This window comes from Cervus canadensis, chromosome 10, assembly GCF_019320065.1.
Source record: "Cervus canadensis isolate Bull #8, Minnesota chromosome 10, ASM1932006v1, whole genome shotgun sequence".
NCBI classification, from domain to species: Eukaryota; Metazoa; Chordata; class Mammalia; order Artiodactyla; family Cervidae; genus Cervus; species Cervus canadensis.
Window position 1 is genome coordinate 52756595 of NC_057395.1, and position 25265 is coordinate 52781859.

At 58.4% G+C, this 25265-nt stretch overlaps 3 protein-coding genes across 28 annotated transcripts; 2 read left to right on the plus strand and 1 right to left on the minus strand.

The window, feature by feature from the left end:
- Nucleotides 1-1051: 1051 nt before the first annotated feature.
- Nucleotides 1052-18580, minus strand: OPRL1 (opioid related nociceptin receptor 1). Of its 23 annotated transcripts, none has more exons than XM_043479016.1 (7): nucleotides 18473-18580; nucleotides 17587-17661; nucleotides 16559-16672; nucleotides 11434-11585; nucleotides 7966-8227; nucleotides 3150-3505; nucleotides 1052-3051 (listed from the first exon to the last, which is right to left on the minus strand). In XM_043479016.1, exons 4-7 carry the CDS (start codon nucleotides 11465-11467, stop codon nucleotides 2528-2530), a joined length of 1176 nt encoding a protein of 391 aa, XP_043334951.1. In that variant the 5' UTR covers nucleotides 11468-11585; nucleotides 16559-16672; nucleotides 17587-17661; nucleotides 18473-18580; the 3' UTR covers nucleotides 1052-2527. The 23 variants fall into 23 exon arrangements, with proteins under 23 accessions (XP_043334951.1, XP_043334953.1, XP_043334960.1 ...); XM_043479018.1 differs by having other exon boundaries at nucleotides 17594-17661; nucleotides 18431-18562; XM_043479025.1 differs by lacking the exon at nucleotides 11434-11585 and adding an exon at nucleotides 10358-10680 and having other exon boundaries at nucleotides 18431-18562.
- On the plus strand, nucleotides 13437-15207 carry LKAAEAR1 (LKAAEAR motif containing 1). Its single transcript, XM_043479048.1, has 4 exons — nucleotides 13437-13469; nucleotides 14332-14732; nucleotides 14853-14975; nucleotides 15067-15207. Exons 2-4 carry the CDS (start codon nucleotides 14340-14342, stop codon nucleotides 15124-15126), a joined length of 576 nt encoding a protein of 191 aa, XP_043334983.1. The 5' UTR covers nucleotides 13437-13469; nucleotides 14332-14339; the 3' UTR covers nucleotides 15127-15207.
- Nucleotides 18581-18650: 70 nt separating the features above from the next.
- Nucleotides 18651-24849, plus strand: RGS19 (regulator of G protein signaling 19). 4 transcript variants are annotated; one of them, XM_043479045.1, is made up of 7 exons: nucleotides 18660-18771; nucleotides 19215-19352; nucleotides 21892-21998; nucleotides 22205-22326; nucleotides 23583-23657; nucleotides 23736-23976; nucleotides 24050-24849. In XM_043479045.1, exons 3-7 carry the CDS (start codon nucleotides 21969-21971, stop codon nucleotides 24239-24241), a joined length of 660 nt encoding a protein of 219 aa, XP_043334980.1. In that variant the 5' UTR covers nucleotides 18660-18771; nucleotides 19215-19352; nucleotides 21892-21968; the 3' UTR covers nucleotides 24242-24849. The 4 variants fall into 4 exon arrangements, with proteins under 4 accessions (XP_043334978.1, XP_043334980.1, XP_043334982.1 ...); XM_043479043.1 differs by lacking the exon at nucleotides 19215-19352 and having other exon boundaries at nucleotides 18651-18771; XM_043479047.1 differs by lacking the exons at nucleotides 19215-19352; nucleotides 21892-21998 and having other exon boundaries at nucleotides 18666-18771.
- Nucleotides 24850-25265: the final 416 nt, after the last annotated feature.

Sequence of the window (25265 nt, forward strand, 5' to 3'; positions counted from 1 at the left end):
ATCAGCTGACCCTTCCCCAGTCCCGCCTTCTCCGACAACCCCGTGAGGAGGATTGCGGTCCCTTCTGCGCAGGCAAGGAAACCGAGGCTCGCAGAAGACGGGGGGCTGACCGTGCCCAGCTGGTGGGGGCGGGGCAGGGACCGGGCGGAGGTGCGGATGCAGACTGGGGGAGGTTGGGAACGGGGGTGGGACTGGAGGAAGGCGGGGGAACCGAGGTGAGGTCGGGGTGCAGGTGGGGAGAGAGAGCGAGCCAGAACCCCCCCCCTCCCCTTCCGAGGTCCCTTGGGCTCCTGGCCGGCCCCTCAGCGCCCCCAGGACTGGGACGTGGCGTGGGCCTAGTAGGCAAGATCAGCGCAGCTTCCAGGAGCCCACCCGGAGCCGCCCTCTGCCGCGACCTAAGTGCCCCCTCGCTAACGCCCACCGAGTAGCTCCTCCCTTCTAAACTTTACTTTGTTGCTAAAATCTTGTGTTAACCGCAATTTGCGTGTCATTAAAACATACGTAAAACCGGACATTGGCCCCTCTGCCTGTGTCCAAGCACTGCCATCCGGCCCTGTCTCTGACAGGGTTTTCTGCCCAAGGGTCAGCCCGCGTGGAACTGGGCCATTGCAGGGACCAGGAGGATCTCTGAATCTCAGGGCCACCAAAGGAGCAGTGCTGTCCGTCTGTCATCAAACTACCTTGGAGCCACCTGAGGAAAGGGGAAGGGGCGAGAGTGAGGTGGGGGTCTGCTAAGACTAAATGCAGGTGAAGAGAACCCGGCGCCCTGTGGGGAACCACCCACCAACTCAATCCACAGGAACCGCACTGGCTGCAGGGGCACAGAGTCAGTGCTTGTTTGGGGAGAAACTCTGTGCTGAAGCAAAGGAGACAGGTCCCAGCACATCATGAATTATTCAACCACTTCCCAGAGTGGAGGCCTCCCAGGAAGACCGTTGTCACACACAGAGCCTGGGCAGGTGAAGAGCAGGTTGGCATCCCATGCCCCAACCCCAGAAAAGCCACTCCCAAACCCCCCTGCAGGGTCAGAAACACCTTGTGGGCAGAGTGCTCTGACCAGCATGCAGGGGTTTATTCTGACCCTCTGTCATGACCCTGGAGACAGTTCAGGGCAGTTTACATGCAGGGGAAATCACACTCTCAGCATGCACAGATACACGGAGAGACGTCACACAGGCATAGACTGACACATCTTTCAGCGCTGGCGAGAAAATGCCACAGTTGTAGTGGCTCTGGTCCTCCCAGCCTCCCGCTGCTGGCGGCAAAGAGAGGCCCACCCTCCCCAGGAACAACCCCACAGGGCCCAGGACCCCAAAGCAGGAGAGGCCAGTCCAGAGTCAGCGCCTCCCCATCTCTGCCTCGGGTTCACCTGGCCAGGTCTGTAGCTCAGTTGGCAGATGTTTCAGCAGCCAGTCTGCATGAAGAGCCTTTGCCAAGTCACCGACCTATGGGCTTCATCTACAGACCAGGAGGGTGCTTCTCTAGGTGGCCATAGTGGGCAGGGTCCCCTCGGCCCAGATAGTCCTTGCAGCCTTGCTCAGGTGGGCCCACCAAGCCCCAGCTCTCCTACCAGCTCTGCATATGAAACTGTGCTCTGACTGGGCAGTGCTTAAGACAGGTTGTAACAGCAGGAAGGTCCCCCCCCACCAGACAACTGGAGGCCTGAAAATGAAGTAGTGGTCAGTCACTGGGGATGCAGAGCAGAACCTGGCCCACTACCATCCTTCCAAGGCCACCAGAACAGACAGGGCAGAGGGTTCTGCCAGCTGCAAAGCTGCTGACCTCAGATGGAGTCTGAAACGAGGGATCTGAGAGGGAGGCTGAGGGGGGCACAGGCACTCTAGAAAGATCACCACAGAGCCATCCCCACTCCCTGCAGCTGAGACCAGGCACAGGGGCTGCTCCACAAATGACAAAGGCCTGCTGTGGTCCTCCTGGTCACCTTGCACCCCTGAACAGCCATGTCTGCAGTGCAATGGTTTGTGTGTTCTGGAGGAAACAGGCTTGCTGAGACACCTCTGAAGGAAGTTCCACCCTCAGAACAAGTCCCACTGCCCGGGGATGCCCACTGGACTCTCCAGGCAGTCCCATGCCTGTCCGGCTGCCCAGAGGAGACACTGCAAGGCTCCTAGCATACAGCACACAGCGTGAGGGCACATGGGTCTGTACAGCTGCAGTTACACCTCCAGGTGCGTGTCCATCCACAGCAAGATGTTGAGGGAGAGACCAGAAGGGTCCATGAGGCTTGACAATGCCAGCACACCTCTGGCCAGGCAGTCTCACCAGTTGAGTCCATGCATCCACCCCCTGCCCTGTACTAGTAGGACCAGGGCTTTGAGGGCGGCCATACTGCTCTGACCTGTCCCATGATGGCAGCAGACCCTCCGAGGCCACAGGGCAACCCAAGGAGGCTGGTAATGCACAGTAACAGTGCGTCAGCCTAGAGAGCGGTGACCTGTGTGAGCTCTGTGTTGGGTGTGGATGGGCTCTGCGGGCTGACAGGCACCATGGGCAGGTCCACGCCTAGTCATGCTGGCCGCGGCACCGTCTCAGAGGTCTTGTGGGCGAGAGCCACGTCCTTGGCAATGCTGCGCACGCGGTCAGACACCTGCATCTCCCGTCGCAGGGTTGATGCACAGCAGAACTTGCGGAAGCAGGCTTTGAAGTTCTCATCCAGGAAGGCATAAAGGATAGGGTTGAGGCCGCTGTTGACATAGCCAAGGGCTGTGCAGAAACGCAGGATGGCCACTGCGGTCTCACTACCCGGCTGGACACCCAGGCCTTGGACCAGCACGAAGACCTGGACAGGTGTCCAGCAGCCCACGAACACTGCCACCACCACCAGCACCAGTCGCGTGATGCGCCGCAGGTTCCGGTCCTTCTCCCGGGAGCCTGAGAGCAGGCGGACGCCACGCAGCCGCCGGATCATCAGGCTGTAGCAGATGGAGATGATGAGCACGGGGATGATGAAGGAGAAGAGGAAGATGCAGATGGCAAACACGGGGCCCCAGTAATCCTGTGGGGTGGGGATCTCCACCAGACACTCGATCTCTGCAGGAAGAAAGACGGAGTCAGGGCAGGTGGGAAGGGAGGGAACCACCCAGAGCCAGGGCAGCAGGGAGCTGGGGAGGAAAGGCCATTGCACTGACCTTCATCCTCAACCTGTGCCGAGCCCATGATGGCAACAGGAACACCAACAACGGAGGCCAGGGCCCAGATGGCCACGTTGACGGCCTGGGCCTTGCTGGATGTCCGGACGTCAAGAGCACGGATGGGGTGGCAGATGGCCACATAGCGGTCCACACTCATGGCAGTCAGTGTGAAGGTGCTGGTGAACATGTTGTAATAGTCGATGGCAATGACTGTCTTGCACAGGGCATTCCCAAATGGCCAGAAGCCCAGGAGGACATCTGTGCCCTGGAAGGGCAGTGTCAGCAGCACCAAAGTGTCTGCCAGGGCCAGGTTAAAGATGTAAATGTTGGTAGCTGTCTTCATCTTGGTGTGTCTGCAGAGAGGACAGGAAAGAAGGCTTCATTTGGCCTGTGAGACCTGGCAGCAAAGGGCAAGGGGCCCTTCTTCTTGGCCATCACAGGGGGCAACCACTCTGACCCCTGTCAAAATGTAGGCTCCTGGGCCCAGCCCAATGACATGGAGCCTGGAGGCAAATATTTTAACAAGTTTTTCAAGTACTTACAGTATACGAAACAGTTCACAACCTAAAGACTGGTCTGCCTTGGAAAAGATGGGTGTGTGGGCAGACGAGTATATGCCTGACCCTGCATGAGAGCACAGGAAGAACTCATAAGAGAAGGAACCTGTCCTCCTCCCTTTCAAGCCTACCCCAAGACGCTTCTTGGACCAAAATGCTGGCCTTCCACCACCAAAGGTTTCCAGGGACTCCAAAATCTGTAAGAACACACCAAACCAGGCCTCACTGTTGCTTAGCAACCGAGACAGAAGATGTTGACAGGAGGGGATGGATGCTAATGGGGTCTGATCGTATCCAAGAACTTGGCACAGGGCTGGGGAAATTGTGGGTGCTTAATATCTGCTGAATGAATTAATAGTTCTGATAGTAGTGTTGATGACAGTGGTAATTATGGTGGTAGAGATGGTGGTGATAATGGTGATGATGCTGATGGTGGTGGTGATGGTGGTAATGGTGGTGATGGTGGTAATGGTGGTGATAGTGCTGCTGTTGCTGCTACTCTTAGCAGTGGCAGTGATGGTGGGGGTGATGGTGGTGGTGGTAGTGGTGATGGTGGTGGTGACGGTGATGGTGGTGGTGACAGAGGTGATGGTGGTTGTGGTGGTGATGGTGGTTGTGGTGGTGGTGGTAGTGGTAGTGATGGCAGTTGTGCTGCTGCTGCTACTCTTACTGGTGGCAGTGATGGTGGGGGTGATGGTGGTTGTGGTGGTGATGGTGGTTGTGGTGGTGATGGTAGTTGTGGTGGTGACGGTGGTGACGGTGGTGGTGGTGGTGATGGTAGTTGTGGTGACGGTGGTGATGGTGGTGGTCGTGGTGATGGTGGTGGTGACGGTGGTGGTGGTGGTGGTGACGGTGGTGATGGTGATGGTCGTGGTGATGGTGGTGGTGACGGTGGTGGTGGTGACGGTGGTGGTGACGGTGGTGATGGTAGTTGTGACGGTGGTGATGGTGATGGTCGTGGTGATGGTGGTGGTGATGGTGGTGGTGGTGACGGTGGTGGTGGTGGTGGTGACGGTGGTGGTGGTGGTGGTGGTAATGGTGGTTGTGGTGGTGGTGGTGATGGTGGTGGTGGTGGTGGTGGTGATGGCAGTGGTGCTGCTGCTGCTACTCTTACTGGTGGCAGTGATGGTGGCGGTGATGGTGGTGATGGTACTAGCAGAGGTAACAATGTTCCATGTCAATTAGGCTACCATGAACAAATCTGGGGTTTAGTTCTGCATCTTAGAGAGGGATTAAGAATAATCCCAAAGAGGCCTTAATTATGACAGAATAACAAAGATAATGATGATGGCAGATGCCTGTGCCAAGTTCTTCATTTGAGTTTTCCTCATTTAAGATTTCAAAACTGCTAGTTTGATGCCCACACTGTACATAAGGATATTCAGGCTCAGAGGATCTAAATGGCCTTCTCAATGCCTTAGGGCTGATGAAAGGAAAAGTGGGTCACAAGGACTAGGAGAGAGGCCACAGACAGTAGAAAAGATTTGCCAAAAACACACCTGATACAGGACTGCTAATACTCAACAATAAGAGGCAACCTGGTTAAAAAATGGGCCAAAGACCTTAACAGAACCTCACCAAAGAATATACACAGACAGCAAATACGCACATGAAAAGATGCTCCACCTCATATGTCATCAGAGAAATAGGAATTAAAACAACAGTGAGATATCACCACATACCTATTAGAATGACCAGCGTTTGGAGCTCTGATCCACTAAATGCTGTTGAGGACATGAAACAGTACAGCCACTTTGAAAGACAGTTGGTAGTTTCTTACAAAACAGACTCTTTCCATAAGATGCAGCATCACCTACTCTTTGATATTTACACAAAGGAGTTGAAAACACACCCAAATAAAAACCTACACATGGATGTTCACAGCAGCATAATTCCTAGTTGCCAAAACTTGGAAGCAACCAAGATGTCCTCCAGTTGGTAGATGGATAAATAAACTGTGGCTTATCCAGAAAATGGAATATTATTCAGCAATAAAATGAAATGAGCTATCAAGCCATGAAAAGACATGGAAGAAACTTACATGCATATTGCTAAATGAAAAAAAGCCAATCTTAAAAGGCTACAGACTGCATGAGGCCAACATTCTGGAAAAGGCAAAACTACAGAGAGAGTAAAAAGATTAGTGTTTGCCAGGGGTTGGGAGGTAGCAAGGCTGAGGAGGATTTTTAGGGCAATGAAACTATTTGGCATGATACTATAACTGTAGATAAGTGTGCAAGCTCAGTCATGTCCGCCTCTTTGTGACCCTGTGGACCGTAGCCCAAGCTCCTCTGTTTGTAGGGTTTTCCAAGCAAGAATATTGGAGTGGGTTGCCATTTCCTTCTCCAGGGGATCTTCCCAACCCAGGGATCAAACCCACACCTACATCTCCTACATTGGCAGGCAGGTTCTTTTACCACTAAGTCACCTGAGAAGCCCCATAATTGTAGATACATGTCATTATGTATTTGTCCAAACCCACAGAAAGTATAACACCAAGAGGGAAACCTAAGGCAAACTATGAATTTGAGGGAATTATGATGTGTTGATGTAGGTTCATCAGTTGTGAAAATGTCCTATTCTGGGAGGGATGTTGATAACGGGGGAGTTTAGGCCTGGGGACCGGAGGGCAGGGACTATATGGGAAACCTCTGTACTTTCTGCTCAATTTTTATGTGAACGAAAACTCTTCTAAAAAAATTGCCCTTATAAAAAAGCAGGGCCAGGCTTCCCTGGTGGCTCGGTGATAAAGAATCCACCTGCCAATACAGGAGATATGAGTTCAATCTCTGATCAGGGAAGATTCCACATGCCACGGAGCAATTAACCCTTGCACCACAACTATTGAGCCTGTGCTCTAGAGCTCAGGAGTTGCAGCTACTGAGCTGTGCACTGCAACTACTGAAGCCCGAGCACCCTGGAGCTCATACTCTGCAACAAGAAAAGCCACTGCAATGAGAAGCTCATGCTCCGCAAGTAGAGAGTAGCCCCCACTTGCTGCAAATAGAGAAAAAAGTCCACGCAGCAATGAAGACCTGGTACAGCTAAATAAATGCAATTAAAAAAGAAGGGACAAACCCACACCCAGATGCCACATTCACCCACAGCAAACCCTCCAGCCACAAGAGGCACGTGAGTCTGGTACCACGGTCTCAGCAGTGAGGGAGGGGCAGCTGCTCCTCACAGGTCTGTGTCTGAGTGCACAAGTGATACACACCAGCACATACAAATGTACAAGGGCATGCTCAAACACATGCACACATATGGACACAGACACAAGGGCATGTGCACATGTACACATGTGCACTGTGCGGCACACTCACCTGTGCACACATGCATGTGTTCATGCTCATTCATGTCCATGCTCACACGTACAAACATGTGTGCTCACATGTATTGTGGCCATGTACACAGATGCATGTACAAGGTGCAGTACACACTCATGAGTATGCACACACCCAGATGTGCACACACTCTCATGCATGTACTCATGAACACTCATATGCTCACACATGCATGTACACATATGCACAGACATACACATGTGTGACCCCATGCAGTCCCAATGCCATCCCCACACATTGTTCCCACCCTGTCCCCACACTCTCCCCCATGCCCTTACCACTCCAGTTCCCCATGCTGTGCCCTCAACGCTGTCTCAGCCATCCTTCCAAGCTGCCCCCACACTGCCTCCTGTGATGTCCCCACACTGTCCCCTCATGATGTCCCCTAGCAGCCTAGCTGCCACTCTTGACCCCACGAGCATTCCCATTCTGAGCACCAGCAATTGCTGGAATCGGCCCAGATACCAGCAGTAAACTCAGCCCTGGAGCTGGTGGAAGGGGCTTCGTGCACCTGCCCTGGCATGGGCCCTTGACCACACCGACAAGAGCTGCCTCCTGAGATCACTGGGGGGCCCATGAGATACTAGCACAGCAGCTTGGCCAGGAGCCTGGCCCATGGCTGAGACCTGGAAGTCATCTCTCAGGAGTCAGGGTGACACGCCATCTGGGGCAGATGGAACCTCCTCCCGCACCCAGACTACCCCCTCCCCATGCCAGGTGCCTCCACCCTGAGGAACTGAGCACCCAGGGCCTAAGGACTGACCCTGCCCAGTGACAGGGTGACCAGGAACTGAAGGGGGAGGGGCAGAGCTCCCCTGCCAGGCCCACCCAGAGCAGGCCCTTCTCCATGCCCCTTGCAGCTGTCCAGGACTCACCGGCAGGAAACTTGGGGGAGGGGGACACCCAGCTTACCTGAGGATGACGTACATGACGAGACAGTTCCCCAACAGCCCCCCGATGCACACAGCCAGGTAGAGCCCCACAATGGTGACCTTGAGCCCAAGGGGCAAGAAGGCGCCGTGGCTGGCGTTGAGCAGCAGGTGGGGGGGCAGCAGGCTGTGGTTGGCGCTCAGGAGGGACAGGTTGCCCTGCAGGTGTTCCTGGTAGAGAACCTCCCAGAACGGGGCAGGGAAGAGGGACTCCATGCCAACACCTGCACAAGAAGCCCCAGTCCCTGGGAAAGCACAGGGACACGTGAGCACAGCACCCCACACCTACCCAGCCCCAGGCCACAGACATGGAGACACACGCGTGTGCACACACACACACACACGGAGGAGCAGCTGGAGACATGCAAATGTGTATGCCCAGACAGGGACACGCAAAGACAGGCGACATGTGCACACTCAGGGACACAGTCTCAGCTGGCCTGCGGTTCTCTCATGTGCGTGGAGGCAGTTACACCAGGGACAAACGTCTACCCACAGGGGCTCACGGACACATAGCACACACACACACACCCCCAAACCCACCCTCGTGCACATGCAGGCACAAGAACAACGAAGACACACCCAGAAACACCTGGAACACAGGACACAGGGCAGCCAGCGCAGGGCCTCCACCCGCCCCTCCCCAACCCTGCCTGAGAGCCGCAGCCACCCTGGGTCCCCTCCACACCAGCCCTCAGCGGCTCAGCCTTACCTCGGTGACCTCCGTGGAAGCTGGGACCCCAGAGACCCTGACTCCCTTGGCCAACAGCAGAGCAGGGCTCGGAGCGCCTGCCTGAGTCAGCCCTGGGTCCGGATGGGGCTGCGGCTGCCGCACAGTGGCAGCTGCTCCTGCTCCTTCTCAGACGCCAGACCAGACGCAGCAGCCTGGTGCGGAGCTGGGGGAGGGGAGGCTACGGCTCCACCGCGGGAGGGGCCGTGCAGGCTGGAGGAGGGGGCCCCAGGCTGGAGGAGGACAGACGCGAGGACCAGGGTACACCCTCAGAGATGAATACCAGAGCTGGGCTTGGACACATGGACACAAGAATACAGCTGCACCCAGGAACTCACACACACAAAGACACACACACAAAGACACACAGGGATTTGGAGACAGACACACAAGGACACACAGAAACATATGAAAACATGGAACAGAGACTCAGGGGGACGGACACAGACAGACAGACACGGAGTCCCGTCTCACACAGAGACAGGGCCTTGCGTGGACTTGGACCTGCCCTGGCTGGAGTTCGGTGCCCAGAACACTGCCCCTCAGCTAGGCTCCCAGGGCTGGTGAGCCAGAGTGGGCTGGCAGGTGGGGGCCCCTGCCCAGCCAGCCCCTAGCAGATCAGAACCTCATAAACAAGTAGGATGTCTGACTGTCCAGTGTGCCCCTGGGCCTCCTGTGTGCCAAGCCCATCATGAGCACAAGCTCGTCCATCCCCACTACCCCTGACCATTGCCCTCAGCATCACCTTTGTGCCCACAAGAGAAGTAAGCCTCAGCTTCTCAGCAGTATGAAGCCACCTGTCGAAGTGGCAGAGACAGGGTTCAAACCTGGGTCCGTCTGCCACTTGGAGACCCACCAAGGGCAACTCTGCCACAGCTGAGTCCCAGAGAAACATTTGGGTGTCATTCCCTCACAGCCTGGGTCCCCAGCACCCACACCACTGAATATGCCTCCTTCCCAGCACTGGGGTCACATGTCATACGGGTGACCCCTGAGCAGAATTGCCAGCCCTACCCAATCATGGGGTCGTTCTTCCCGCCCAGGCTCTGCCCACACAGCCCGGACCCTGCTTGGAGCATGTGTCTCCAAGGATGGGGACCTGGTTGCTAGGCAACTGGCAGCAATGTTGCTAGGATACCTGGCGAATCAGGAGAGGACAGAGCAGACAGATACCCTAGGACTCAGCATCCCAAGCTGTCCCAAGATCTCTCTCTGGATCTTCACTGCAGTCAACTCAGGGACACGTGCGGAGACACAGGGCACAACCACAAAGGCAATCAGGACACAAGACTCACAAACACACACAAAGATGCCCCCACAGGCACTGAGGGAAAGGCACAGACACAGCTACGTGCTCAGAGATGCACAGACATCTCTGACCCACAAACACATGGGCCACAGCCACGCAAACGCACACCAGGGCGCATATGAGGCACATGGTAGACACGGGAGAAGCAGATCAAGGCCTCAGACACCCCCGAGACACATACACGCATCACATTCTCCAGGCAAAGCTTGAAGCCCATGGGAGCCCAGCAGGGCAGGAAGCCAGGGGGTCTCAGCCTCCTGCAGCCTCCCCAACCGAACTGGGCTCCCCAAGGTCTGAGCAGCCAATCCCCTCCCACCCCTCACTGTCTGGGCCCACCTGGCCACCAGCTTCTGGAGATGCATTTCCTAATGGCCTTCAGCCTGAGGGAGGGGTTGAGCTAGAAGGCTGCTGTGAGGCTGAATGTGAGTTCCGGTCTGGATAGAACTCCCAGGAGGGCGAATCAGATAGAGAAAGCATAAATGTGATTGCAGGCTGACATCCGGCCCCTCACGGGCAGTCTTAGTCCAAGGACAGGTTGGTGGGTGGCTAGGCTGGGGTGCTGATGACATCCCCTGGAGATGGCAGCCCCCCAGCGCTGGACCCTGGTGTGTTCTCACAGAGAGGGCTGACCCAGGAAATGGCCTCGTCTTTCTGGACCCCTGCATAGCCAGGATGAGACACAAAACGTATGTGTCATAGGTGGGGCAGCAAGGAACACATGTGAGCATTTGCATCAAAGCAAGACAACCCCAAACACACACAACACACGCAGGCAAAACAAAACACACAGGGGCACCAGGGACAGCCCAAGACACACAGCCTCCACAAAGGACAGCACCAATGTCCACAAATGCAGTGACAGCCTGACCAGGGCTGCTCTTGGAGGTCACAGGCATTTGGGGCAGGACACAGGTCCCAAAGTGCCGCTGACACCCACAAACACCTCACTCTTACACCAGGGACCCAGGCCCATCAACGCCAGATGGCACACTGGCTGCTGCCCCTTCGTCCCCACATGTCTCGCCACCCCTGAGCAGGGCACAGGAATCAAAGCACAGTTGCTGGCAACCTCCAGGGAATTCAGCCATCCCCAGGGAATTCAGTCACCAGACTAATTGTGCTGTTAAAAGGTAAGAGGATTTTCATAATTCTGGGCTTCTACATAAAATATTACTTTTTCCTTGTGATCTTAACTTCTTAATATTTGCATACAGTGACAGAGAATTGTAGGTTTGCGATATCATGTTAAATTTTGCAGCCATTTAATAACACTTATTAATATTATTTCAAAGTTTTATTTTCAGGCCCTGGCATTGATCCGCATGCCCTTAGATCTCAGCATTTCCATTTGCCCGTGACAAACACAAGACCTGGACACAGAAACAAGCAGGAGATGTGGCAGGGTATCTCACAGTGGCTGGCCCAGACAGCAAGAGCACCTCCCATCCCAGGAGAGTGGGGAAGATGGTGGAGAAGCAGGAAGAAGCTCCACTCAGGAATGTGAGCTCTGCCAGCATATGGCCCCTCGGGAATCAGGAGGAGAGGGTGTCAAAGGTTCTCAGTCCTACAAAAACAGAGGGAATCCCTTCTTGCAGGAGAATGTACCCATTCCCCACACCCCACATCCACACCATAACTCCCACTCCTACAAGCCTCTTCCCCCTGCAGCCCCCTGGCCTGGACCCAGGGAAGCTGAGAAGAGGGCCCAGACTTCTGGCTCAGAGAACTCCCTCCTGGGGGAGCACCAAGTAAGGGCTAAAGGTGGTCCCAACCTGGGTTTCATATATCCAGGAGGCCTGCCTGAAGGAGGCAGCCTGCTAGGTCAGCCTGCCTAAGCCCTCACTGTTTCTTCTAGAGCCCAGAGACCTTTGTCTTCAAAAGCCACCAGGTGTAGAGTCACGGATGTAGAAAACAAACTTGTGGTTACCAGGGAATAAGGGGGGAAGAGGGGATAAATTGGGAGATTGGGACTGACAGGTACACACTACTTTAGAAAAAAAAAAAGTGGACATATGTATATGTATAACTGATTCACTTTGCTGTACATCTGAAACTAACACAACAGTAAATCAAGTACACCCTTTAAAAAAAATTTTTTTTTTAAGCAGCAGCAGCAGCAGCAGCAGCAGCAGCAGCAGCAGCCAAGTGAAGCTGAATCCCAAGGCCTAGTGTGTTTGTGTTAGTCGCTTAGTCGTGTCTGACTCTTTGTGACCCCATGGACTGTAGCCCATCAGGCTCCCCTGTCCATGGAGTTCTCCAGGCAAGAATCCTGGAGTGGGTTGCCATTTTCTTCTTCAGGGGGATCTTCCCAATCCAGTGATCGAACACAGGTTTCTTGCATTGCGAGCAGATTCTTTACCATCTGAGCCACCAGGGAAGCCCTATCCTAAAGGAACCAGCCTAGCAGCAGGAAGGGGAAGGTCCCAGGGACAGCTTCTCATAACTTGGGGGTGGGAAGGATGGACTGTTTCTATGCAGCTTCAGGAAGGGGATGGATGGCATGCCAGCTCTGGAGATATGGGGCTACCGAATCAGAGCTTACCCTCTCACCGGAAGCCAGAGCAAACTTTCAAAAAACAATGGGAACGGTCAACAGCCTCCTTCCAAAAGGTCAGAACCCCAGCTGAGACCCACCCCCACCAAAGCCAAGACAGTCCCTCCCCTCAGAGACTCAGGTCATGAGCTCCCAAAAAGGCACCATCCACACGCCCAAGTAGACAACCAGGAATGAAAGGGAGAGGCATGTCAGCACTGTGGGAACCACCAATATATGAACAAATTATGGACCTAATGCACTAGTTCTGGTCTAACATAAATTGGAATGAGTCCATGGATTAATGAATCTGGAATAAACTGATGAGTGCATGAACAAATTAAAGAATCAAATTAAGTGAATCAGTTATAAAATATCATGAAACTCATAAATACATAGATAACAGGATTCTAGGAGCCAGGACCCAGAGATTCAGAGCCTGAGTCTTAGTCTTAGACCCCTAGATCCCAAACTTACCCGGGGAGAGGGGAAAACCCCGTTTTCTGCTGTGGGAGGCCTCTAGGGCCATGCAGAGGGGAAAAGGGCTCAACTTGGAAGGTCTCCTCAGAGCTGTGCCCCTTAACCCCAAAACTGGCCAGTAGACAGCTCTCCAGCCAGAAAGCTGAGCCCACAGCCCGTGGAAGAGCGCCTCTGGGGCTCCTCGGAAAACAAAGAGCCCGCACTCTGTCTGGAAAAGCTGGGGTCATCTCCCCCAGTGTCCTTACAGCTGGGAAGTCCCTCAGCGCAGGTGTCCAGGGCATCTTCCCTCTTGGACCAAGGCTCTAACTGCGCACCTTCCGAGGGGTCGCCCCGCCCCCGCTGGCATGGGGGAGGGGCGGGTCTCCGGGTTACCAAGCAACCGCGTCAACAAGTCCCTGAGAGTCCCGGCTGAGTTGGAGGTTCAGATCCGAGAAGGTGGAAAGGATGGGGTGTGGGGACGGGATGCAAGGTGTCCGGGCAGTGGAGTGCCCGCTGCTAAGGATGGGGTGGGGGAGGGAGCGGCCGTCAGCCCCTGTCCCAGTGTGGGCCGGGAGCTGGCCTGGGGTCTGTGGGATGGGATGGGTGAAGAAAGGTGCCCTGTAGGGACTTCTGGGTGTTTCCCTTTCCCACCTCATGGGCCCTCCCTCCCCACCCCCCATATCCTCCCTGGGCTCCACTCCTTTACCCCATCTAGACCCAGAGGGGATAGGCTGGGAGGATGGCATCTCCCCCACAGCAAGCCAGCTGTCCACTGGGCTCTGAGCCTCCACCGCACACAAGTGAGACCTCCCATAGACAAACTGACCCACATAAGAAAATCAAACACACACACACACACATCTCCCAGAAAAGCATGAGTCGTCTGCTCAGACACAAGGAAGACCCACAACCTATATCTCCAATCCCTAACACTAAAACAGAGGGGCCTAAGGCCAACGCAGGTGGTGGGACTAAACACAAAGAGGGTCCGGCATGGGGAGTGTCCACCAAGCCTCACCCAGAGCAGTCTCAAGCAGTCTGCACCCCTGGGCAGTGCTTGAGGTCAACTCAGGGGTCTCAGCCTTTTCTCAGTGGACAGAGAAACAGCCCCGGGGCAGGAAGGGAGTGGATCAGAAAGTTCTAGACTGAGCTGACGGGGACGTGTGCGAGGTTGGGGTAAAAGTGCAGAGATCAGAGGTCTAGGCCCTAAAGTGGGTTCCACAGGGTCCAGAGGGGCCGGAGCTGGGCGCCCAAGGTGGGCCCAGGTCAGGCCAAAGGGGTGGGCGGCAAGGGCTGGATGTTGTCTTCCCTCCACAAGGCTCAAGGATGCAGCCGGAGCCCGCGAAGGAGACCGGGAGGAGGGGCCCGCGGGAGCGAGCGAACAAGGGCTCGCAGGGAGCAGGGGCCCGCGTGGGGCGCGCCCAGGCGGAGCCCCCCAAGCCGGGCTGGGCCCTCACGCTGGAGGGGCTGGCGGCCATGCGGCCCGCGCAGCGCCACAGCCACCTGCTTTTCGGCGACCTGCTGGAGGACGTGCGCGCGACCGCTTCCCTCTTCCCGTGCGAGTCAGCGGAGGTGGGGTACCGCATGCCGGACTCGCGTGCGTGGACGTTGCCGCTCGAGCCACCCGCGCAGCGCCATGACCGACTCCTAGGCGTCCTTAAGGCCGCCGAGGCCCGCGGCCGAGTCCGCGCGCTCCGGCTACGCTACGCCCGCATGCGGGTGAGGCAGGGACGGGGCCTGGGGCGGCGGGACTGCCGGGACGGGAGCGCTACAGGCCAGGCGGGGCACCCGTCGTCGCTAAGGCTCCGCAACAGCCCGGCCCCGACCCCGATCCCGCAGGCGGAGGAGATCTCGCTCCTCATTCAGAGCCAGAGGTCCGCGCGCGCCGCCATCCGGCTGGAGCTGTTCCTGCCGCCGCAGCTGAAGCCCACGAGGATCCCAGACCCCCTGGACCGGCAAGAGGTGCCCGCGAGCCCGGGAAGGGGAGGGAGGGAAGGCCCGCCCGCCTGCCCGCCTCCCCGCACACCGGGCCCAAGCCCCTTTTCCCCCGCAGAGGAGGCGCGTGGAGACCATCCTGAAGGAGAAAGTCCACGGCAGCATCTTCCCACGTTGACAGCGACCCCACAGCGCGAAACCGCGCCCCACCCTCCTACATAAAGTCTCATTTCCCAACCACCCCCCGGTCTGTACGCTTCCCCTCTCTAAGTCCCCCGGCGGAGGGAAGGGGTTAGGATAGATGCTGGGTCTCCCACATCCTATGTCACAGGACATCACGGTACACAGGATGCGGCTCCGCCAACGAAGTGGAAAGGTGCAAATAGGCGGACATCAGATTAACAGCGGGCAGGGACATCCCTAACCCCCCAAATCCCATGCTGCCCCCAGCAGGCAACCTGGTGCCCTGTGAATTCGTGGGGGTCTCCAGTCTGGCTGTGCCAGGAAGAAGAGCCTGGCTGGGCAAGCGTTGCAACCCCAGAAGTGAGGGCAACCTCAGGGAGAAAGCAGGACCCCTAGACCACAGGCCATTCCATCAGAGGGTCAGAGAGGAAGCTGACGTTCTGGGCAGGAGAGTGACTGCAAGAGCCAACGCTGGCCTTCTGACAAGAGTCAATGCTGGCCTTCGGACAGTCAGCTCTGTCTAGGAGGGTCTTCAGAAGACAGGGAGACTGGGGAAGGGGAGATCTCTTAAGGCAGACCTCTGCTTCTTATTGAGTCACTCAGTCGTGTCAGACTCTTTGCAACCCTGTGAACTGCAGCACGCCAGGCTCCTCTGTCCTCCACCATCTCCATGAGTTTGCTCAAATTCATGTCCATTGAGTCGCCCAGACAGAAAGTCACCCTCGATTTTCCTTTCCATCCTGATAGTCCCTCTCTGCCCCTTTGATTCCCCCTTACTGGAACACACACACAGAGGACAGGAAGGACACCACTCCTGTCCCACTCTGACAAACCCACATCCTACAAAACCTCTGGATTCCAAAAGAACATCCTTAGTTTCTGGACAGATTTCCCCTTCAAGAATTTACTTCTCTCCCCAACAGAGACTCTTTGCAGAGCCTGGGATTTCTCTTAGCCGGCTCTCCTTTCTCCTCCCTCTCGGCAGTCCAGTGGGTTATCACAGAGGTGGGGGCCTCACACAAGGCCATCCCCTGTCAGAAGGCTCCAGCAGAGTCACCAGCCTACAGCAGAGAACTGGTCCTAGAGGGGTGCATCCTCTACCAGCAGAGGCCAGAGCTGGGGTCAGCAAGGAGTTCTGTTCAATGGCAGCCAGTGCCCTCCCTGACCGGGCTCAGGATGGCGACCAGAACCCTCTGTGTCCCCAGTAATCGCTACCCCCACACAGGACACCTGGCCAGTTCTGAGCTGTTGCACCCTTGGCCTTGATCCAAGCCAGAACTGTGTGTGGAGCTGAAGTCTGGAAGCTCTGGGAGAGATGAGGGAGCTCTCTACAGGAGGGTAGGCAGAGAGAATAAGGAACAAGGGAGAGAGGGTGACTTGGGCATGGGACAGAGCAACGTCTCTGTCCCAGAGCAACAGCCACTTACCTGCTGACATGTGCAAGATGCCAGCTGGCCCTGGCTGCCCTGGGTAGGCTCCCTGCGATCTGAACCCCAGCATTCCATCTCTGGGGGAAGTGTCAAGCACTGGAATTATTTCATCTGTTTAGTAAAATAGCACATTTTACTTCATTACTCCTCTGAGCCTCCATTTCTTTGTCTTTAAAAAGGAAACCTTAATGACCTCACATGGCACCATGGCCCCAGGTGAGTGCTCCGTAAGAGAGGGGTCACTCTAAACAGGCAGGCACTGAAGAGCAGAGGACGAGAGAGGTGCACACAGCCCTGAGGAGCCTTCACAGACAGCTCTGCACCAGGTGGGGGCTGGCACAGGGGGTACCCTTTGATCACCCCACCAGGGAGGCGGCCTTGGTCTGGAGAGAACACCTCGGAAAGGGGAGGAGGACATTGCTGCAGGGCCTGGAGGAGGCTTCTGCAATGAGAAAGCAAAGCATGCAAGCCACAACCCAATGACTGGAGGCTATAAGAGATCGGGGTGGGGGGGATCCCCAGGGCTGGGAGCACATGCTCTAGACAGAGGGTCCTGGGTTCAAATCCCACCCCCAGTGTTACCCCAGGAGAGAAGTACGCCGACCCCCACCGCATCCAGCTGCCCCACACGTCTCAGGATGCGAGTGGAGATGCCATGTCAAGCATCATAGCATGAGCATGGCTGTGTGAGCCGGACTAAGTGTTGGCCCCTTCAAGGCCAACTTTGAAGGCCTTACCTCCTGGGGCTGTTATCTAGGCTAAATAAGAAGGAGCCACCTCTCATCTGGGAAGGCTTCTGGCCTCTGCTCCGGCCCAGCCAGCCTGTCAACACGGCAGCCTCTGGACACACAGCATAAGAGGCTCCCCAGCCTGCGGGGCCTCTCCCTCCTCCCTGGCCTTGGCCTGCACTCTCTGCAGCTCAGCTCTGCCTAGCTGCTGCTGACTCCAGTTCTATCCTTTGCCAAGCAAGATGCAGGTCTGAAACACCCGCTCTCTGCGCTGTGATTCTCCTTAGCCCTCCTCACCTCTCACCCAGTCTGCAAGTCCATTTCTTGTCTGCTCCGCGGCTGGTCTGTCCTGCCCAATGCCAGGTCCCAAGGCTGACATGTAGAGAACACCCAAACATTTGCAGGATGAAGACAGTATGTAAACTCTCCCCTTCCCTTTATATCCCCAAGAGCGCTGAAACACGTGAGCACATACAACTTTGTGCAACTGGAAGGCATTTTGTGAGCAGGCCCGGGGACCAAGGGACAGGAGCTGTACGCACTCTGATGCCGGGGGACACAGACACTCTGCAGACCACTTCCAGAGCAGGGTCAGGGCCGTCCAAACACGGGCCCACAGCATGCTGGGATAAGGAATTTAACTCACATCTGTACCGAGTCATAAAATACGAGATTTGGCCAAAGAGAAGACACAGGCATTCCTGGCAAAGGGGAGGGTGTGGCTTTAAACTTTAGAACATCTTGGGGTAACTGGAGGGATTGAAAGGGACTCAGCCGGCCACGCGGACAGGGACTTCGGCGACCCGGGATATAAGAACCATTCCCCCCCCCCCCCCCCCCCCCGCCGCTCCGCCCCCCACAACAGTGGCGCTGCAGCCTAGGAACCGCCTTCCTTGAGAAGGCCCTACAGCACGGTGACTGACAGCACGCCCTTAACCGTGTTTCACAGCTAAGGATACTCAGTGCCAGAGAGCCAAGCGACGGCCCGGGAGTGACCACGGGGTCCAGTCCTTTCCAGCCGCCTCTCCCTTCCTCAAGAGGGGCAAGCAGCCTATGGAGTCGCCCCCTTCCACCCCCCCACCCCCACCCCCATAACGGCAACGCTGGACTGGCCCGGCCACACCCCCAGCTGCCGCAGTACCACTTCAGCCGCTCCGGGAGCCAGAGGCCCCAGCATCAGCACCTCATCTCCGCGGGCCACTCTAAGCGACAATGGGGACCCATGCGCCGCGCCGCAGCGCGCGGAGCGGTGGGGAGGGGGCGGGTGGGGCGCAGAGCCGGCAGAGCTCGGGGCGGGGCGCGCCGGGCGGGGCGGGCCGGGCAGGGCACCTCCCCGCGCGAGGAAGTCCCGGCCCCGCGCTTTGGGGAAGTGCGGCCGAGGCGCCTGCGCACTGCAGCCTGCGCCCGCTCCCCGACGATCCGGCCGGACCTCCGAGCGCGCGGGCCGGCGACTGAGGCGCGAGCGGCTCGGGAGCGCGGCCGGTGAGTGCGCGCGCGCGGCGCCCAGGACGGCGGCCCTGCCCCTCCGGCCCGGGGCCCGTGGGCTGTGCGGGGCGGGAGCTTCGGAAACCGGCGCCCAGATCCGCGCCCCAAGGACTCCCGCCGCGGGGTCCACGTGGACCCTGGGCCGCGGCGAGACTGGATTCCATCCCCGCGCGTGGGGGAGGGGGCGTTGCAAGCGGGTTCCCCTTTTTCTGCAGCTCAAAGCCTGGGGAAGTGATTGCTCAAAGTGGGGGGGGGGGGCCGGAAGAACCCAGGTTTCCGCGTCTCCCGTCCCCCCTTCAGCCTGGTGGGGAGGGGCCGAGGCGGGACACCCGTACTGCCCCCGCCCCCACCCCGCTGGATCTGGCAGCCACTCATCCCCGCCAGTCGGAGGGGAGGCGCTGCGCCCCCGGCCCGAGCTGATCGGGGGCTTCTGGCGCCAGCCTCGCTCCAGAACGCGCAGGAGGACCTCCTGCCGTCTGACTTGAGTCCTGCTGCTGCAGTGCACGCCCCTTCGGCAGCCAGGGTGGGGCCCAGAACGACCTGGCCCCTCCCGCCCCCACCTCGCCTTTGGGTCGCTGGTGAGTGGGGCGCGTGGCGAGTTCCTTGAGGGTAGGGTGGGGGCGTCAGAGGCCGGAGAAAGGGGCAGACTTCCCCAGGCCAGACCCTATTCGCTGAGAGAGGGAGAGAGAGAAGTGGGTTTCCCCTGCCATTGCAGAGGTGGGCTGGGGCGAGGGTCACCAGGGCTAGGAAGATTGGCCTGCCTTGGAGCCGCTAGGCTGGGACTTCCCTACGAGCCCAGTGGTGGAGGGGCGGGGGCGAAGCAGACAGGAAAGATGCTGAGGAGGATGAGAAGAGAATGGACCCCCTCTGGCAACCCCCCTCACAAAGGTTATGGCATTTTTTCCTGGGATTGTCACATTTTCTTATTCTTTTTTTGGACTGGGCGGGCTCGGGGACGTTCTTTTTCCTTCTGTGGAGCAGAGCAGCAGCTGTTCCCGAGGGAACCTCTGTCCCCAGAGGCCAGACTTACTGCCCGTCCAGCTTCTCCCATCCCAGATCTAGGGGCCAAAGCCTGGATGGGGCTGGGGAAGGGGAAGGAGCCCCCTTCCACATGCCCGTATGAGGAGCAGGAGCCCTGATTCTGATCCTGTACCCCCACCAGGAGAGAAAGCAGGTGCCCCAGAGGCATAAGTGGTCCCCAGCCGGCCTGGGGATGGTGCAGGGAGCCAGGTCCAGGGGTGGGCGACAAGGTCCAGGGCCTACAACCAGGGCAGAGGGGCAGCCTCTCCCCCTCTCTGCCACAAACTCGGCCCCCAGCACCTGGGCGCTGCACTCTCAGGCAGGTCCCCTCCTCCAGTTCAGAGATGATTTGGAGAAGGCAGGCTAGGGAGTTTAATCTTCAGGGAGCTAGGGGGCGGTGGGGGGGAATTGGGGCCCTGCCCCCACTCACAGTGGGTGGAGATGCAGAGGAGGAAGAGCCGCTCTGCCTGGGGAAGTCACAGCCCGACTGGGGTACAGCTACCAGACCTCAGAGGTTGCCACACCCCTTCCTTTCCCTAGAAACTTGACCCCTGCGGGAAGGCAAGCTGTGGGGCTGCTGTTTCCCCATCTTGTCTGTTTGCTGGAAGCTTGATGGTCCACCTTCCCATGATCCAGGGGAAGCCAGGCAGGCGACCAAGGGCCAAGACCCCATGGGCCCCTACACCTGGCCCCCAGATCTGGGTCAGGGCAGGGGCCTCTGCATGCTCAGACTCTGGTGCCCTCAGCGTGCATGTCTCGGGCTGTCACCTCTGGGCACCAGCACCTGGCCAGGAGACGGGACGCCGGGGTTGCCCAGCCTGTGACCGCCCTGGGGCCCATCCTGCAACATCGTTTTCCTCTCCTGCCATCGCAGACCCCAAGAGGCCAACTGAACCAAACAGGCACTGAAAGGCCAAAGCTGATGAATGGGGGGCAGCAGAGAGAATGTTCATTTAATGAGAAAATAAAGTGAAACCAAGTCGTGAGCCTCTCGCGGCGGGGTTTCAGAAGGTCCGCGCCCTAGACGCGCCAGGGGCCGCCCCCCGCCCCGGGGGAGGGGGCGGGATGCCTCACCTGGGCCGAGGTGGGGGTGGGGTGAGGGCAGGTGGGAAGGCGTTCAAAACTGCCTCCTGGAGCCTGATTGGCCGCCCCGCGCCTCGGTCCCCGCGTTCCCAACAGAGGCCACTCATCCGGGTGGGACTGGGCACCCCCCGCACGCCCGCACTGCGGAAGGGGAAGGTGCGCCCCGATACCGCTCCGAGCGGAAGGGACCCCGCGGCTCCTACCAGCCCGGGAGCAAGACGCCTGCCTGCGGCAAGGCCTGGGGCCGCAGCGGTTTCCGCAGCCTGGGGGTGGGGAGGGGAAGGGAGGCTGGGAGACCCGGAGGTGCCAGTCGAAGGTTGGGTGCGGGAGCGAAGGTTGGGTGCGGAGCCAGCGTCCGGGCTGAGAAGGCGGCGGTGCCTGGTGACTCTCAGCCCTCCTCACCCGTTCCTGCTGCACTGCCCGCACCCTCAGGACGTCCTGCCACAACCCCAAGTCCTACTCCAGGGCTCCGTGCCACAGGCCTGGTCTGCTCCCTCTGCGGAGTCCCTGGGAGCAGGCGGGGGGTCCTCCAAGGCCCAGCAGCCCTTCCGAACTCCTGGTGGGAAGCAGCCTCCCCACCTCCCACCACCCATCCCCTGGAAAACCTGGGATGGAGGGAGCTGGGATGGAGGTTCCAAATGTCCACCATCACCCCTGAAAGCCTCAGATTCTGGGGGCCTGCAGCCCCCTGGGAGGGGCCAGGAGCCGGAAACCAAGAAAGAGGAACCCCTGCTTCCGGCTTCCCAGGGAGCAAGCAGATGGGGGTGTCCCAGAACCTCCTGTGGAGATCTTGTCTGGGGTCCCCTCCTTCCTGATCCCTATCCCCTCACAACTGTGGTGTAGACTAGAGTGGGGGTTGGGCCTGGGCAGAGTAGTCTGGAGGTGGGAGGCCGGGGAGAGCCCGTGGGGGTGGGGGGCCAGGGAGGCAGGTAGGGAGAGACTCAGAATGCCTGGCGGGGTGCAGGCCAGGGCGGGTGTCAGGTTCTCAGTGAGAACCCCGGCCTCTCTTCTCAGACCCCCAGGCTGTGGTGACAGGAACAGGTGTCCTGGAACAGGCACCGCGGAGCCCTGGCAACCTCCTCCACCCATCCATGCCCACCCCACCTGAGGCTGAGAAGCAGGTGGGCTGCCTCCACCCTGGCCTCTGCCCCTTGGGGGGTGGGGGCTGAGGGCATGACTAGGAGTTCAGAGACCCTTGGACATCTGGGAGGCCACAAGCGTCATAGCCCTGGGAGCGAGCATGGCCTCCAGTGGGCAGTTGGGGCTGGAAAACGGGTGGTAACCATGGGCTCTGCCTGGAGGCTGAGGCAGCCCTGTCTTCCCCCAGCAAACAGGGCCAGAGGAGGCGGACCAGCCCCCCTCGATGTCCAGTCATGATGCGGCCCCCCCGGCTCCCCCCAGGCGAAACCCCTGCTGCTTGTGCTGGTGCTGCTGTTGCAGTTGCTCTTGGTATGTGGGCCTGGGGATGCTTGATGTGCCTGGTGGGGAGGGGGCGCTGAGCAGACCTAGGATCCAGGACCCTGCTCCTTAGCCCTTAGGAGGCTTTTGAGGCATCACCTCCAAGTAGGGTACCCCTGCCACCCACGGCACTTATCCAGGGGCTTGGTGACCAGTGGTCAGTGCAAGTGGTATCCACATGCAGGCACCTGGCGTGCATGCGTGTGTGTGTCTGTATCTACTATAAGCTAGCTGTGTGTGTGTTTCTACTCTAAGCTGGGGGGGGGTGTCTCCTGTAACATGCAGGCACCTGGCGTGCATGTGTGTTTGCGTCTCTGCTGTAAGCTGGGGCGGGGCAGTGTCTGTCTTGTCTGTCTGTCTGTCTCTGTAAGCTGGCCCAGACTAGCCCTGGGGACTGAAACAGAACAAGACAAAAGCAGGTCCTACAGACCCTCAGGTGGAGGGGCTTTGAGCAGAGACTTGGCCCTGGGACAGTCCGTGGGTGGGGGCAGGCATGGAGCCTCCAGGGGTGAACTAGTTTCTAGGCACCTAGGGAACCTGTTGGGGTTTTTGTGCCTTGCAGAGGCATATGGCCCTTTGCAGGTTTTCAGTCTTTGGCTGTTGAGTGGACAGCGCTGAGGGGACCCAAGTGGGGATCAGCTGACCAGTGAACAACTGAGACCTGAGCCCAGGCCTGAAACAGAGAAACTGCCTGGGGTTAGAGATGGGAGGCCATGAACTGTTAGGACCCACTTAGCCTTTGCCTGTAGGGACCAGGAGAGGAGTTTGGCATCTGAAAGGTGGGGGTAAGGAGGGAACTGAGTTCTGTCCAAACCCTGAGTCTGAGATGTCCTTAGCCGTGTCAGTGATCCTAGTGAGAGGTCTGGCTGGAGGTGTGGACTTGGAAGCCATCACTGATGCTGCGCTCAGAGCTAAGGAGGGAAGCAGATCCCCTGGGGAGAGTCAGGGGTCAGACACACGGGCTGGGCTTTCACCACATCAGTGGGGTTTGCAGGAAAAAGCAGCGAGGGTCTAGGTCAGGCCAGGGAGGGAGGGAGGCCGACACCTGGGGCCTGTGAAACCCGGAAGGCAAGAAGACGGTCCCAGGGCGGGACCAAAGGCTGGGAAAGAAGCAGACCCACCTGCGACGGGTTCACCTGTGTGTTGAGAGCCCCGAGGCCTCCTGCCTGTACTAACACCTGTGTGCGGAGTGTCCTGCATGCATACGTGTGCCTGGAGGACAGTGCCACCGTCCCCTCTGCCCGCAGGAACGAAGAGCGGCGGCGGGCCTGGCGAGCCTCGCGGGAGAGCAGGCTGCAGCCCCTTCCCAGCTGCGAAGTCTGGTGAGTCTGGCCTTGGGGCTCTGCGCGGGAGGGGGCGGAGCCTGACGCGGCCAGCTGATGCCCGGATGCCCTCCGCAGCGCCACGCCCACGCCGACCCCAGAAGAGGTGCGGAGCTGGGCGCAGTCCTTCGACAAGCTGATGCACAGCCCGGCGGGTCGCAGTGTATTCCGGGAGTTCCTGCGCACGGAGTACAGCGAGGAGAACATGCTCTTCTGGCTAGCCTGCGAGGAGCTCAAGGCCGAGGCCAACCAGCACGTGGTGGACGAGAAGGCCCGGCTCATCTACGAGGACTACGTGTCCATCCTGTCCCCCAAGGAGGTGCGCCGCGCCGGGCCCGGGGTGGGAGGGTGGGGGCGCCTCCGCGCCCCTGACCATGGCCCCTGTCCCGCAGGTGAGCCTGGACTCCCGGGTGCGGGAGGGCATCAACAAGAAGATGCAGGAGCCGTCGGCGCACACGTTCGATGACGCACAGCTGCAGATTTACACGCTGATGCACCGAGACTCCTACCCCCGCTTCCTCAGCTCCCCCGCCTACCGCGCCCTGCTGCTCCAGGGAGCCTCCCAGTCCTCCAGCGAGGCCTAGGTTGCCCACGTGGCCGCCCAGATGTGGGACGCCTCCCGCAGCAGAGACTCCTTTCACGAGAGCACTTCAGCAGGTGTCAGGCACACCCACCGGGCCCAGCACCCTGGGGTGGTCCCAGGCAAGAGTGCCAGGTGCAGTGCCAGAGGCCCCTTCCCCACCCGGGGGACGCAGTGTCCCTGGGTCCGGCTGAGAGGCAGGCGTTGAGTGCCTCTGAGCCCAGGCGACCTTTCTTGAATCAATCACCCCCCTGCCTCTGGCCACGGAGCCCTCCTGCTGGGGTTCCCACGTGGGGAAAGGAGGTACCCTCCCTGGAAGCATCCTGGAGCCACAAACCTCACAGGGTCCCTGGGAAACCCTTTCGTGGAGAGCAGACCTTCTGTTTGGTTCTGTAACACAAGGAGACCTCTGCCTGGAGCCGTCTGCACCCTGCGATCAGACTGAGGACCTCAGAACTAGGCTCAAGGCAGCAGGACCTGATTTCTCTTTTATATGATCATTGAGTTTAAACCAGGAAACATGGCACTGTGTGTCTTATCAAAAAAAGAAAATGTTTTCATATTTAACTCCGCTCCTCTTACTCCCAAAATAGAATCTTATTATTGAAGATATTTTTAAAGCAAAAGTCTTTCCTCTCTGAGAGGATGAGGAGTTGTCTGGGACCCCCAGCAGGGGCGGAGCCCTGCACGGTGCAGGGACCAGGTGCTCAGCCCTCCCCGTTTGAGGGCCTGTGATGAGGCAAGTGCAGCCCCCAAGGCACCTTGCCATCAAAGCTGGCAACACAACAAGAGGCACTGGCCAGGTCCTCAGCAGGCAGGGTCCCTGGCAGGTATCAAAGACTGTCTCCAAAGGCTGGGCCAGCTGGGGCAGGACACTGACACGGTGACCTCTCTGAGAACCTGGGTGCCAGGCAGTGGCACCTATACTGTGTCAGAGGCCCCACAAGGCACAGGCTTGCCACTCTGATCCCTCAATTTCCAGTTGGTAAAGCAATTCAGAGCTGCACCGGGGCCCAGGACCCTCATCA